General features: G+C 55.3%; 1 protein-coding gene across 1 annotated transcript; it reads left to right on the plus strand.

The window, feature by feature from the left end:
* Positions 1-2,040: 2,040 nt before the first annotated feature.
* On the plus strand, positions 2,041-15,144 carry TULP1 (TUB like protein 1). The gene is made up of 15 exons (XM_027602606.2): positions 2,041-2,175; positions 2,300-2,351; positions 2,737-2,824; positions 3,131-3,286; positions 4,247-4,396; positions 5,421-5,522; positions 5,597-5,716; positions 6,013-6,128; positions 8,647-8,652; positions 8,751-8,921; positions 9,100-9,212; positions 10,095-10,209; positions 10,294-10,392; positions 12,478-12,649; positions 14,290-15,144. The coding sequence occupies exons 1-15, from the start codon at positions 2,129-2,131 to the stop codon at positions 14,421-14,423; spliced, it is 1,641 nt and encodes a 546-aa protein (XP_027458407.1). The 5' UTR covers positions 2,041-2,128; the 3' UTR covers positions 14,424-15,144.
* The last annotated feature ends 107 nt before the right edge of the window (positions 15,145-15,251 follow it).

Raw genomic sequence — 15,251 nt, forward strand, 5'->3', positions numbered from 1 at the left:
GGGACAGGTTTCGTGGAAGAGGCTTGAGCAAAGGCATGGAGGAGAGAGAACGTAAAGGCTGTACGCAAGCCTATGTGGCTGGATGAGTAGTAGGGCTGGGGATAGCCCTGCAGTTAGAAAGGCAGACCAGGGGGAGCCTTGAACGCCAACCCAGCACATTTCAATTTGATCCTTAGGCAATAGGAAGCCAATGAATGTTTTTGAGCAAAGGTGTCAACTGAAGAAGTGGTATTTTAGGAAGACTGATTAGGGCAAATCTGGATCAGGTGGACCAAGCAAGTGAAAAACAAAAAGCCTGACAGTTTCATTCATACTCCATCTCTAATCCTTGTGACTGCATAAAACATGCAAGGGTTAGGGGGTAAAGCTCTGACAGGAGTCAGATCTGGATTCACACACCAAGCAACCTGACCATCTGGCTGGCCCTGAGCACTCCCCAAGCGCTCACGTCACCTCCCCAAGCCTCATTTTGTCTGTCTACAAAATGGAGATAGCCATCTCTACCCTGCCTATCTCACTGGACTCTTGTGAGGATTGAGTGAAATTAAAGATGTGCTCATTAACTCATTGAAAAAATGAACCCCACTCAGGGATCAAGTGGTGTTGTAAATGCTGAGGAGACAGGGATGAAGTGGGAGTTCAGTGAAAAGGGACACATAATTAATTACCAATTACTGAGTGCCCACTGCATGCTTTTTTTTTAAGATTTTATTTATTTATTTGACAGAGAGAGACAGCGAGGGAGGGAACACAAGCAGAGGGAGAGGGAGGGAGAGAGAAGCAGGCTTCCCACGGAGCGGGGCTCGATCCCCAGACCCTGGGATCCTGACCTGAGCCAGAGGCAGCCGCTTAACGACTGACCCACCCAGGCACGCCCCCCCCCCCCCCCACTGCATGCTCTTTTCCACCTGTCATCTCGCTGAATCTGCCGGGATGCAGGGCTCGAACTCACGACCCTGAGATCACGACCCGAGCCGAAACCAAGAGTCGGATGCTTAACCTACTGAGCCACCCAGGCGCCCCTCATCTCAATGAATCTGAACAATATCCTTACTGGGTTGAGCCCATTTTATAAATGAGGAAACGGAGGCTCAGAGGGGCTAAGTAAGTCACCCAAGGGTGTTCAGCCCTTAAGTGACAGAGCTCAGGTCGCGGGCTCAGGGCTGACCCATGGGTAAGATGACTGCCTGCCTCCTAGCGCTAAACCTTTGAACACACCTGGCTATTTCCAACTTCTAGGCCTGTACCTTGTTCCCTTTCTAGGTAACCCATCCCACTTTTATTTTTGCCTGTGGAACTCCTGTTCATCATCTTTTAAATTTTAGATCAGGCTTTTCAGGAAGCCTCCAGGACAGCTGAGTGAGACCCCCTCCTCTGGGCTTCCTCAGCATTTAACCAAACGTCTCCCATATTAATCACATCAACACTATATCCTTGGTGGGGGGGGCATCCGGCTGGCTCAGTCGGTAGAGCCCATGACTCTTGATCTCTGGGTCATGAGTGGGTAGTGAGTGGGGTCATGAATTTGAGCCCCACCTTGGGCATTTAAGAGATTATTTAAACAAAACAAAACAAAACTATATCCTTGGTCTCTAAACTTTTAAAAAAGCATGTTCCCTATCAGTAAAAAAAAAAAAAAAAAAAAAGAATTTTAAGTGTACACCCATAATTAGGCATGTTTCTTAATAAAGTACTGTATAATACACATGCTTCTGTCAATCCATATATACTAAATATCAGTCAACCCTAGTTCTTATTTTTTATGAAAAATAAAGATAAATACAGGATCTGATCTAATATTTTCTTCCCACACCCCACTGACCGCTGACAAATTACAAATTGGCACCTCGGACCGGAAGCTGGGTGGGGGAGGGTGGGGCTGGCACAGTGATGGGTCCTTCAGGCCGCTGGTGGTCTGAGAACTGGGGAGTCAGCCTCTTCCCTCAGTGGGCTGGACCTGGGGGGGGTGTGTGTCGTGGGCAGGAGAGGAGCACCTCCCACAGTGCTGCCACCCTCTTGAGCCAGCGGGAGGTGGGGTGAAGTTGAGCCTGGATTAGCCGGGGAGGGCAGGGAGACTCCTAGAGCTGCAGGGTGGCCAGAGAAGGGGGTGCGGATAGGCGAATGCACCATGCCGCTGCAGGACGACACCCTCCGAGAGGTGTGGGCCTCGGACAGGTCCGGAAGCGCCCCCCCCACCACCTCACCTCAACCTTCCTGAGCCCTGGGGGGTCCCAGGTGGAGGGGTTGGGGAGGGGCAGAAAAGGGGAGGAAGACAGACTGATTGCTCTGCTACCCTCAGCGGACATGAAGAGGAAGGCCAGAGCCCCGAGGTCCAGCAGCGCCCCAAGCAGGTATGTCACCCCTGCTTGGAAAGAGGCAGGGAGAACCCCCCCCATTGCGTGTAAACCCACGCAGGGAAGGGGATCTGAGAGTGGGACGCGCCCCCCTCGGCATTGTCTGGGGGGTTGCTTCCTTGTAGTTTTGCTTTTTTTTTTTCTTTTGAGGAAAAGGGTGTTTCGGGGCATGGGATGTCCGCGGGAGGAATTGGGACTTTGGGGCCTTGGACGTGGCCATGATGCATGGGAGGGGTCACCGTTCCCACCCCAAGAAGAAGGCTGCTGTTCCCCTCCCGATAATCCGCGGTTATTTCTGGCGGCTCAAGGGATTAGAGGGTCATGGGCAGCCCTCCGAGCCCCCCTTTCCTTCCTCTCCCTACTCTTGACCCCCACTCCGCAGCGACCCGCCAAGGGGCACAAGTTGAAGAAGAAGACGGAGGCTCCCGAGTCCCCGGGCCCTAAGGGATCCAAGCCCCGGAGACCTGGCGGCGGGCGGGTGGCCGAGCCCGGGGGCGCCCCCCAGGGTGAGGGGCCCGGGAGGGGTGCGGCTGAATCCTGGAGTCCTGGGGGTGGGGACAGCGAGGGGCGGGGAACTGGAGGGGTGGGAGCGGGCCGGGCTAGAACGGGCTGGGGGCTGGGAGGGATGGATGAAAGCCAGGGGAGGGGTGTCGGAGGTGGCAAGAGCGCCCAGGGGAGACCCCCACGGAAAGGAGCCCGAGAGGGGCAGCGTCCGGGGCTCAGGCGCCGTCGGAGCGGGGGGTCGGGCCCTGCCTGACCCCAGCCTCTCGGCTCAGCCGGGCGGAGGGGGAAGCCGCGGGAGGAGCCGGCTTCGAAGCCGCCGGAGGCCCGGCCGCCGCACACGGTCTACGCCAAGTTCCTCAGGGACCCTGAGGCCAAGCGCGACCCGCGGGAAACCTTCCTGGTAGCGCGAGCCCCGGACGCAGTGGACGGTGAGACGGGGCCGGAGCTGGACGGGGGGGGGGGGGAGGGGGGGGGGGAGGGGACGGGGGGGGAGGGGGCGGGAGGGGGGCGCTGGAGAGAAGGCGCGAAGGGCCCGCACGGGAACCGCGACAGGGAGACGGAAAACTCGGGAAAAGAGCCTCTCTTTCTCCGGCCTTCTCTTTGAACCAAAACAACCCACTTTATTCTCTTGTTCTTTACTCCGTTTTCCGGATGGGGAAACTGAGGCACGGAGCGGTTAAGAGTTTTGCCTTCAACTACAGCTAGGGGCCAGAGGTAGCCCAGATGGGTCTGGCTGGAGGTCAGAAACCGACAAGGCCAGGAAGATGCGGAGGGGGAGAGGGGCGCCTGGGTGGCTCAGTCGTTAAGCGTCTGCCTTCGGCTCAGGTCATGATCCCGGGATCCTGGGATCGGGCCCCGCATCGGGCCCCGCATCGGGCCTCGCATCGGGCTCCCTGCTCCGCGGGAAGCCTGCTTCTCCCTCTCCTGCTCCACCTGCTTGTGTTCCCTCTCTCGCTGTGTCTTTCTGTGTCAAATAAATAAAAAAATCTTAAAAAAAAAAAAAAGAAGAAGAAGCTGAGGGGGAGAAACAGTGCAGGTGCGGTGATGAGGGGTGGAGGGACTGCAAGACAGGCAGGAGTGTGTGAGGAGGTAAGGGTCCCGGGGCGGGGGGGAGGGCCCTACAGAGAAGGGCATTTCCCCCAGAACAGGATTGCCAAGCCCCTCGCATTCCCCCAACCCCAGCTCACTCCCCCGAACACCTTGGAATCACCTCCAGGGTTTGAGGAAGGTGCCAGAACTGTGTTTCTCCTCTCGTTCCTGTTCCTGTTCCAGAAGGGGAGCCTCCTAGCCCCCCTCATTTACCACTTCTCAGCAATCTGGGGGGACCAGGCTTCCAGATAACGGGGCCCACGCTGGCCCCCCCCCTTATGAGGAGCTTCTCCCTACAGAGGATGAAGAGGAATCCAAGGAGGACCACGAAGAGGAAGAAGAGGCAGAGGCAAACAAAGAGAAAATCCCTCTGCCACCCAAGAAGGTTCCTAAAGAGAAGACTTCTGCCGGGGTCAAGGAGAGGAAGGCTAAGGCCCAGGTTCAGAAGGGTGAGTGTTGAAGGTACAGAGGGACCACACAGACTCGGAAAACTAGCCCTGTCCTTCAGGGGCTGGGAGGCCTCAGTGATCGGCGAGAGCTGAGCCATCAGAAGGTTACCAGTGCCTGGACGCAAGGGTGTCTTTCTCTGGTGTCTTCCCCTTGACGGTCCTTAAGTACATAGATCAATATGTGCTGCCCCCGCCCCCCACCATCCCCACCACTGCCTGTCCAGGGAGCTCTGTGAGCCAGGTAGGACAGAGGATTTTAGTTTAGTGAGTTTTTAGTGTTTTTGTTTTTTTTGTTTTTTACTCAATATGTATTATTGTTATAATTTTCATAAAAGTATCAAAGCCATTACGGTAAAAATCAGTCAATGACATAAATGCTATCATGGCTCTCTGCCCTGGGCACCTCGCCCTACAGGTACTGCAGGCTGGTCTAAATGGGGACAGGTAGCTAGGACCCTGGGCCTCTGTGGGAGGGAGAGAACGCTGTCTGTAGCACCTGCCAGAGGAGGTTTTCTGGGGAGATGGGGTGGGAGCTAGGAATTAGAGGCTCAGTTAGAAGTCCCGGCATTCATTTATTCAATCATTCATTCATTCATTCTGTAATGCCTATTAAGCTGCTGGTGTTTGTCCAGCCCTTTATGGACTCAGGATTAAAATGCAACAAGCAGGGCACCTGGGTGGCGCAGTTGACTGACTGACTGCCTTCAGCTCAGGTCATGATCCTGGAGTCCCGCATCGGGCTCCCTGCTCTTTGGGGAATCTGCTTCTCCTTCTGACCCTCCCCCATCTCATGTGCTCTCTCTCTCTCTCTCTCTCTCTCTCTCATTCTCTCTCTCTCTCAAATAAATAAATAAAATCTTAAAAATAAAATAAAATAAAATAAAACGCAACGAGCAGAAGACAGACTCTGGGCCCTTGTCAGGTCTTCAGCCTCCCTGGGGACTGAAGAAATGATGAGTGGGTTGGAAAGTGGCCTTCAGCCCCAACAGGCTCTTCTCTGTCTAACCCCTACCTCCATTTCCAGGGGACTCGGGAAGCCCTGTCGCCCCAGCCAAACCTCTGCGCATTAAGAAGAAGGAGGCGCCAGCAGGGGAGGGGCCCAAGATGAGAAAGACGAAGAAGGAAGGTGAGACTGGTCTCTGGAGGAACAGGGGACTCTGGGTGTGGTGGCGTGTGACTCCTGCACATCCACCCACACAGGGTCTGGGGAGGCTGACAAGGACCCCTCAGGGAGCCCGGCCAGGGTGAGAAAGAAGACTCCAGCGGCCATGTTTCTGGTTGGGGAAGAAGCGCCAGCTGAGAAAACTCCGAAGAAGAAAGGTGGGTGGCTGTGGCCTCTGGTGCCATGACGTCTAGAAGCCGTCCTGGGGGGTGGGGAACCCGAGTGCTGGGTAGGGTGAGGAGAGAGCTCTGGAGTCAGAAGGCTTGAGGGGCATCTTGCTCCCCACTTAAATAGCTGTGTGGCCTCAGGCAGGTACGTGAGCCTTTCTGAGTCTCTGAACATAGTAATATGGGAGTACTCTCCCGTGGTTGTGGGGAGGGTCCAAGTAAGACATGGGTGTTCGAAGTGCTCCACAGGGTCAGGGATTCACAGGCTTGTACCCCCTCCGTGCCAGGCACTTCCAAAGGCCCAGAAGAGCAGAGGAAGGAGGACCAGGAGGAGGAGGAAGTGGCAGCCGTGGGGACGAAGAACAGCAACCAGAAGGGCAAAGCGAAAGGAAAAGGCAAAAAGGTTGGGATCCGGAGGGGAAGGGGGACGAGGCCCCTTCAGGGAGCGGGGCAGGGGCCTGGGCTTGGGCGACTAGAGTATGGAACCTCGTGGGGAGAGGGGGCCCGGGGGTTAGAATCTTGGCTCCCTCTCTGATGACAGGATAGGAGGACAAAGGGCACCAGGCTTGTGAGAACAGAGAAGGCGGTTGAGGGGTCACTAGAGGGGTCATTAGGGCCGGGATTGGCCCCCTGCGGGCCTGATGTTATCTGGGCTCCAAGCCCTCCCCTCTGCGGCCTGACCAGCAGCCCCAGCCAGAGATGCTCACAAAGCCGCCACGCGAAGAGACACCCATCTTCTGTACCAGAGAGGGAGAACACGCGGGCAGAGTGTGCTCACTGACGGTGTGCGTTGTTAAAATATTTTCACGCTACTGGTCTGGGGCCCCAAGTGCTTTCTGCTACCGAATCTGGGATGGCCCAACCTTCCGGCAGCTGAAGAGTTAACACTGGCAGACAGGTGCCTCCAGAACCCTCCTCCAGGCCCACCGGGGTCCATTCGGACAGACCAGGCAGTCTCCAGGGGCAGAACAGGCTGTTAACTATTTTGAATATTGCTCTTCCTCACAACTAGGACTCAGGCACCAACATGCACAAGCTGGGGTGAGCAGGAGAGGGGGCCTAACTGGAGAGAGAAAGTGATGAAAGTCTTGCTGGGAAATTGGTTTCCACAAGTGAAGAGATCACCCTGAGGGCAGAGCCGGGGTCTAAGCCATGTGGGTTTATTAGTTTGTTCAGGAGTGGTCAGGTCTTGGGGGGACTGACTCACATTAGCCAACATCACCAAATACCGATATATAAACTCAAGGCCAGTTTCTTATCTCCCACGCGGAATGTAACCGCAGTGCCACCTTCAATACAGTAGGCCCTAGAAATTTACAGCCGTGGAAATGTTTGAATAAGCTCTGGCTTTCTCCACATCACATTCCAAACATAGTCTTGCGTTTCCCAAGTTTCTTCTGGAGCAGCCCGGAGTGGAGAAGAGATGCTCCCTTGCCCGCAGGCTAAGGGCCTGCTCGCCGACACCAGCCTCACCTCACATGCAGTCCAAACCTGCCCTCGGCAAAAATGGCCAACCGCAGCGTATCAGGGATTCTTTGTAGCTCTCATATAGCATACACCCAGGCTGGCAGTCCCCTCTCTTCCCTAGTGGGAAAGTTGGGGTTACGATCTTGGCTCCCCCTCTTAGGAGGGATAGAACATGTGAGGGCAGAGGGTACCAGATCCAAAGGGGCAGTCACCAGGTCAGGCCTAGGCCACCTAGTGTGGAATGCAACCGAACGGTGATTCGGAGTTTTTCCATGAGCAAGATAAGCTTATTTATTCATTCATTGTCTTACCTCGGTATCGCAGTCTGACAAACTACCCCCAAAACGTAGTGCCTTAAAACAACAAACATTTCTTTTCTTAGTTTCTACGAGTCAGGAATCTAGGAGGGGCCTAGCAAGGTACTTCTGGCTCCGGGTCTGTTCCGAGAATGCAGTCAAGACGTCAGCTGGGTCTGCGGTCACTTGGAAAGCTTGGTTGGAAATACAGGATTCACTTCTAGAATGGTTCACTGTCATGGTTCTTGGCTGGAGCCCTCTCCATAGGGCGGCTTGAGTGGTCTAATGACATGGCAGCCTACTTCCCCCAGGGCTCAAGAGTGGCCCAAGGGAGACAGCAAGGAGAAGCCACAATATCTCTTATGACCTGGCCTGAGAAGTGACCCCTCCCCCCATCACTTGGGCTCTATTCCATTGGTCAAAAAGACCAAACTCTGATACGATGTGGAAGGAGACCACACCAGGTGTAAACACCAGGAGGCAGGGATCACTGGGGCTCATCTAAGAGGCTGGCTACTACAGTCATTGGTATTTACCATACACGGTAATAATAGCAGTAGCTAATACTTCTTTAACACAGCAGTTCATACCTTTGGCCCCACCTCAGTTCACCTGTTGACACAGTGTCCACACGAAGGAAGGTCTTTCTAAGGCTCTGGCTCTGGCACCATTTTAAGCCCAGTTCCACCTCTTACTAGCTGTGTGAACTCGGGCAAGTTGCTTAACCTCTCTGAGCCTCAACTTCTTCAGTAAAATTGGACAATTACTTCGGTAGTTACCTGAGAGAATTAAATTAGTTAGTATTTGGAAGATACTTAGAGCTATGCCCGGCACACTGGTAGACTTTATGAGTGTTTGTTAAATATATAAATTAAGTAAGGTCTCTCCCGGGGAATCCAGCCCCAACCTCTGCATTGCTCAGAGGAGAAAACGGAGTCACAGGGTGGTTCAAGTTAAACGTGACAGAGTTAGCGGTGGAACCAGGATTTGAACCCAAGCTGTCTGGCTCCAGATCCCAGGCTCTTAACCACAAAGCGAAGCAAAATAATAATAAAGCACCGAGCTCCACGGAGCTGCCTAGCATGGGCCGGCTGCGCTGCGGGGGAGGCGAGGGGCCCAGCCCACTGTAGCTGGCCTGTCCGTTCTCTTCCCACACAGAAAGCGGTGAGTTGTCCTGCCTGCCCTGTGTCCCGGCACTGGGGATCTGCTGAGGGCAGGGGAGCCAGGGCTCCAGGGCTGATACACGCTCTGCCCCGACTCAGAAGGAGGAGAGAGCCCCATCCCCACCCATAGAAGTGGATGAACCCCAGGAGTTTGTGCTCCGGCCTGCCCCTCAGCACCGGACAGTGCGCTGCAGGCTGACCCGGGACAAGAAAGGCATGGATCGGGGCTTGTATCCCTCCTACTTCCTGCACCTGGACACAGAGAAGAAGGTGGGTAGCGGGGAGGCAGCAGGCGAGAGAGAGTGCGGGTGCCAGGATCCAGGCTGGAAGGGGAGAGCTAGAGCCAAACTGGGGGGTGGGGGTGGGGGGCGGGCGGAGTCCAAAGCCAACAGGCCTTCCCTTTCCCCCCACTCACCTCCTTCCTTCACCCGTCTCCCCCTCTCCCCAGGTGTTCCTCCTGGCCGGCAGGAAGCGGAAACGTAGCAAGACGGCCAATTACCTCATCTCCAGCGACCCCACCAATCTGTCCCGAGGAGGGGAGAATTTCATTGGGAAGCTGAGGTGGGGCTGGGAGGCCCAGGGCCGCAAGAGACCATGGCGAGTCACTTCCGTCTCCCTCTGCCTGGCAGTGTCCACCACATCGGGCGCTCTAGAAATGTCCCCTGCCCCAGGGCTTCCCACACTTGAATGTGCACAGATCACTTGGAAGCGTTGTCAAAATGGCCCAGTGGGTCTGGGTGTGGGGCAAGGGTCTTCATTTCTAACAAGCCCCCAGGTGATGCCCGTGCTGCTGGACCAGGGACCTCACTTGACATAGGTCATAAGGGTCCCTGAGGACAGGGACCATGCCTGTCTCATTCATGGTTGAATTCCCAGCACCTGGTACATAATAGCGACTCAATAAAACATTTACTAAGTGAATGAATAGACAAATATCGAGCATCTCCCCCGTGCTGTGTCTCCCCATATATCTCATCTAATCCTCACTGCGCATCTGAGAGGTAAGGGGAAGGGGGACCCCCGAGTCAGGCCTTATTTCTTATATTTATGTATTTAAGAAACACTTATGTAAGGCCTATCTATGGGTCAGGCATTGTTCTAACTTCCAAATATGAATCCATGTAGTCCCCTTATTGACCAAGTGGTAAATACTGTTATTAGGCCCACTTTACAGAGGGGGATGTTGAGGCTCAGAGAGTTCAGCCTGCCTAGGGTCAGTAAGAGGTAGAGCTGAGATCTGAAGGTTGCCTAGTGTCCTTCCAGATCCAGCCTCTAAAAGACCTCATGAAGGGTGCCTGGGGCAGGGGACAAGACTTGTTCTGCCCTAAGACACCCACACCCTTGACATAGGAAGCTCTCCAAACTGCCTGGCTATGAGGAAGGGTCTTGGAGCAGGGCTGTGGAATGCCCCCAGCCTTGCCCCCAGCTCTACCCTGCTTGCAGGTCCAATCTCCTGGGCAACCGCTTTACCGTCTTTGACAACGGGCAGAACCCGCACCGTGGAGGAGGCAGCACTAACGTGGGGAGCCTTCGGCAGGAACTGGCAGCTGTGATCTATGTGAGAACACCCCCCCCAGCCCCCCCACCCACGACAGGACCCTCCCCTTCGCAGGGACCGGCCTAACAGGTATCTCCCTCCCAGGAAACCAACGTGCTGGGCTTCCGGGGTCCCCGGCGCATGACGGTCATCATTCCTGGCATGAATATGGACAACGAGAGGGTCCCCATCCGGCCGCGAAATGTGAGCCCAGCACCTCCCTGACGCCTCCCCCTGAGGGTCCTGTTCCCATGTGATCCATTCATGACCCACTCCTGGGGAGCTGAGGGACAGGGGCTCAGGTTGCCCATACCCAACTTCCTGGGCACATTCATCATCCTGTGTCACAAATTCATTCTGGAAACTCATGGGATGAATCAGGGGGTTTTGTAATTGAATTCACTTGAAACCAATACAATGAGGTGTTTTTTTTTTTTCCCCAGTGTACGCCAAATCATCCATTCATATATTCATTCACTGAATGAATTGTATATTGTGTATATTTTACTATACACATTCAGCGTATGAGTGCTGAGTATTATTCTAGGCAACTGGAAGACATCAGTGAGTAAAAAAGATCTGCCCTCCTGAAGCTGACATTCCAGCGGAGGAGACGGACTGTAGACAATTGTGACAAATAAGTAAATTGTGTAGAATGTTAGAAAGTGACAAGTGGTATGGAAGAAAGAAAAAGTCGGAGTGGGCCTCATTGAGAAGGTGACGTTTAAGCAAAGACATGAAGGAGGTGAGGGAGCAAGCCTACAGATATCTAGGGAAAGAGCATCCAGGCAGAGGGAAGAGCCAGTGCAAATGCCCTGAGGCAGGATGATGCCCGGTGGGTTTGCCGTAAGAGGTGAGTTGAGTCTCAGATAGGGCCTGTATAACTGGTTTGTACTCAGAGAAACAGGAAGCCACAGCAGGGTTCTCGGGAGTGACTTGATTTGCCTTCTATTTTAAAAAGCAAACGTTGCTTGTGTGTGTGTGTGTGAGGTCTAGGGTAAGACGGAGAGATGCGCCGGGGAGAGGTGGCCTCCTTCAGTGTCAGTCGCTCGCACCACAGGTCAGTGAGCCTGGGACTGCACAGACAGGATGACTGGTGTGCTCCATACCCTCAGTGATGTCACTTTACTCATTTACAAGGAAAAATAACACCCGTCAGCTGATCACACATCCTTCCATGCTGGCAAGTCACACCATAATCAGAGGCCTGGCCAACCCGCGGGGCTCGAGGCACGGAAGGCTGTTAGACTCGAGGAGCCGCGGGTCGCACAGCTGCTCCTTCCAGGCCCAGACTAAACACGTAAATGCTCCAGAGGCAGGGCCTCCCGAGTGTGTCTGGGCTTGGTGAGAACTCCCCAGGGCTGCTCCGGGTAACTCTTCATCATTTCACCGTCCATTCATTCTACGGTCGTTCATTAAAGCCAGGCACTGAAGATCCAAAATCAGCAAACAGGAACCATCAGAACAATCCGACATTTATTGAGCATGTACGCTGGGCCAGGAACTGATCTGAATAACACGCCATGCACTATAAACTGCTTTAATCCTCACAAGACCCTGTTGTGAAGGAAACTGAGGCACAGAGCAGTCAATAAAATACAATAGCTGTCCTTTAAGTGTCTAATTCTGCCCATTACAGTGTAGTGGGAGAAACAGTAAGAGCAGGTGTCATGGAGGGAGACTCCGAGCTAAGACGTCTAAATCAGACATGGGATCAGGGAGGCTTCTCGGAGGACATGATCTTGTGCAGACTCACTCTAAGCCACGAATGTGACCAGTGCCAAGGGAACTCAGGAAAGAAGTATCTCAAGAGCGCTATCACATAGGCATCACTCCTTCCTCTGAGAAACTCTCTTCTGGGACATCTTATTTTAACCACTGTTTACCTGTCTGTCTCCCCAAACACAACTGCGAGCTCCGTGTCGATCACAGCATGTCTAGTGCATCCTTATGATCAGGTGCCAGCATGTGGCTGTTCCGAGGACCCCTTGGGTGCCAAGGGCACAGAGCACCTACTGTGTGCCAGATGCTACTTCCCAACCCTCCACTTTGGCGTCCCATGGCGAGACCCATTCTCACAGAGGTCCACCCTGCCCACAAGGATACCACAGAGACCAAGCTGCTTGGTCCTTGGTCAAGGATGCCCCGAATGGATGTCCGTGTCCAGGCTGCACACTAGCACACACACGCAAAGGCATGCACAGGTCCCCAGGCCCCTTCCCCTCGGTCCTGAGATATCTCAGCCACCCCTAACTGTCCCCTCCCTAACACTCCCCTTTGGCACCCCAGGCCAGCGATGGGTTGCTGGTGCGCTGGCAGAACAAAACACTGGAGAGCCTCATCGAGCTGCACAACAAGCCACCTGTTTGGAACGAAGACAGCGGCTCCTACACCCTCAACTTCCAAGGTCGAGTCACACAAGCTTCAGTCAAGAACTTCCAAATAGTCCACGCCGATGACCGTGAGTATTTGAGGGCCCAAGCCGAGCTGTTCCCCACCACCTCCAGGACCCTGACCCTCCCTCAGGCCTTTCCCCACCACCTCTCTCTCTCTCTTTTCACACACACACACACACACACACACACACACACACACACACAAAGCTGTCCTTTCTCACTGGAGCCAGAACATCCAGGAAAGTCACTCCCTCCTGCAGGGGCACTGACAGCTTGTTCCCAGGACCCTCAGGTATTCCAAGCAGGTGTCTCGGGGGTTACTGTCCCAGGCCTTCTTTCTAGCACTGACCAGAGCCAGGGGTAGATACTGGGATATCTGGGTAAGACTGTGTTGAAGGGAGAGTTAATCTGCTGGAGCTTGAGAACCACTGATAGCCCAACCTCTACGTGGTCAAAGAGGCTGCTGAGGCTCAGAGAGGGCGGCGCCTTCCCCAAAGTCTCTCAGCGGCTCCAGGAGGTCCCACTGGCCATCAAAATTTATTTCACAGACACGCAGGGCTTTCTAGGTGCTAGGCACTATTCTCTGAACTTTACAGATACTGAATCATTAAATCTTTGCAACAACCCTGCCCCTCCAAAACCTGAGGAAGGTATTATTATTGTCCCTACTTGGCAGATGAGAAAATTGAGGCATAGAGAGGTTAAGTAAATTGCCCAAGGTAGTACAGCTGTAAGAGGTAGAGTTGGCACAAGAACCCAGGTGGTCTGGCTCCAGGGCCCCAGCTCCCAACCCCTTCAAGATGGCCGCCTTGCAGGGCTAGGGAATATTAATCAAGCATCTCTCAATGCCTGCTCTATTGTCCTCTCTCAAGTAAGGTCAAAGGCCTGCCCTCAAGGAGTTAGGGAAACAAGATATGCCCAGAACACAATTAAGTAAAAATGTCCCTGTTAATTGGCCCCGGGGGAGAGGTTCCCACTAGGGTGAGGAAGTTTGGGATGGAAAGATACCTTCCAAGGGACTCCGGGTTCCCAGGATTGGCTGACACTGAGCAACTTCTCCATCCCCCACTCCATCCTAGGGATGTGTCCCCAGTGTCACCTGTCCCAAGGCCTTGGAAAACTGCTCTCCAGATCACATTTCTGGTGGAGCCTGGTCTGCCGAGATCAGGGGTATTTTTAGCAACTTCCTGTCCCTATGGATGCTGGGGGAGGTGTTTGGGACTGGGGCTGGGAACCTGGACCAGAGAGGGGATGGGGCTGAGTGGAGCCACTTGATAAGGTAGGGACTCGGGGGGCTAGTGAAGGGAGAGAGCCTGGCAGTCTAAGATGGGACTTGGGGGCTGGGGATGGGAAGAAGGAATGAGGCCAGAGCCATTGGAAAAGGATTCGAGGCAGGGGGAAGCGTGACAGGTTCCTATATTTAAGTGCCTGTCCTACACATAGCCCTGGGTGGCAGAAGATAAGGCAGGATCCCTGCCCTCAGGGGCTTACAGTCAAGTCAGAAGGCTGGTCAAGCGTCAGGTGGGGCCGGTTGGGCCAGATAAGAAGGGGTGGATGGGTGGAGGGTGAATAATTGAGATGGTAGCTGAGGATTAGGGCCCCAATGCAAAGGAGGGAGACTTCTCCCAAAGTTGAGGTCACTGTCTGCCAGGACTGGGACCCCAGGAGATCTTGCCCCCCCCCCCCCACCGGTCTGTGTCTATAGCCGACTACATCGTACTGCAGTTCGGGCGCGTGGCCGAGGACGCCTTCACCCTAGATTACCGGTACCCGCTGTGCGCCCTGCAGGCCTTCGCCATCGCCCTCTCCAGTTTCGACGGGAAGCTGGCCTGCGAGTGACCCCAGCAGCCCCCGGCGCCCGCCAAGGGTGGGGGAAAGGATTCAGTGGAGGCTTGCAGGGTCCATTCGCCAAAGCCCCCACTGAAGACTCCTCTCTTGTCCGGGGCTGACCCCTCACTGTCTCCGAGTGACCTCCATCCACTCCCCAGCCCCGCACAGGCCGAGGCAGGGGAGGAGCTCAGACTGCGGTCCCACAGAGATGAAGAACATCTGGAGTCGGCAGCCGCACATCTGGTCGCGGAGCTAGCCTGAGCCGCTTCACCAACCGCCCCCCTTCCCCGCCCCGCGCCCCAGTCACTTCCTGTCCAGGAGCAGTAGTCAGTGTTGTTTTAACCCCCTCCGGGATCGAGGAGTGGGGCGGGCTCGGAAGAGGGGGTAGGTGATGCGGGAGGAAGACCCCAATAAAGCCGCGTCCCAGACCCGGCAAGCAGTGGTTCTTCAGCGCGTGCCGAGAACGAGGCGGCGGGAGGGGTCCGGAGCGCGGGAGAGGTCCGGAGGGCGGGCTGGAGGCCTGCCTCCCCAACCCCCAACCCCGCTCCCGCCCAGGCCCGGGGCGCTCCCGCCGTCCCCTCCCCCGCGCCCAGCGCGGGTCCTACCGAAACTCGGCGGGCTCGTGGTGTCGAGACGCCCCCCGCGGGGGCCCCGGGCCGAGAGGGAGGGCCCCGGAGGTCCGGGAAGAGGGGAAAGGGAGAAATTCGAGAAACAAGCCTCTCGGGGAGAACCAGACAAACCGGGTCCGGGCAGGGCGGGCGCAGTCGCCAGGGCGGGGCGGGGTCTGGGGCCTCGGGAGTTGGGGGCGGGCTCTCGGGCGCGAAAGGGCGCTCCGCC

Source organism: Zalophus californianus, chromosome 7 (genome assembly GCF_009762305.2).
Source record: "Zalophus californianus isolate mZalCal1 chromosome 7, mZalCal1.pri.v2, whole genome shotgun sequence".
Taxonomy (NCBI): domain Eukaryota; kingdom Metazoa; phylum Chordata; class Mammalia; order Carnivora; family Otariidae; genus Zalophus; species Zalophus californianus.

Excerpts from the sequence above, each read along its gene's own strand:
- TULP1 (XM_027602606.2), top strand. The coding sequence starts at position 2,129 with ATGCCGCTGCAGGACGACACCCTCCGAGAGGTGTGGGCCTCGGACAG. Across the intron at positions 9,213-10,094 it reads AATTTCATTGGGAAGCTGAG|GTCCAATCTCCTGGGCAACC; the intron begins GTGGGGCTGGGA and ends CCCTGCTTGCAG. Across the intron at positions 10,393-12,477 it reads TCCCCATCCGGCCGCGAAAT|GCCAGCGATGGGTTGCTGGT; the intron begins GTGAGCCCAGCA and ends TTGGCACCCCAG.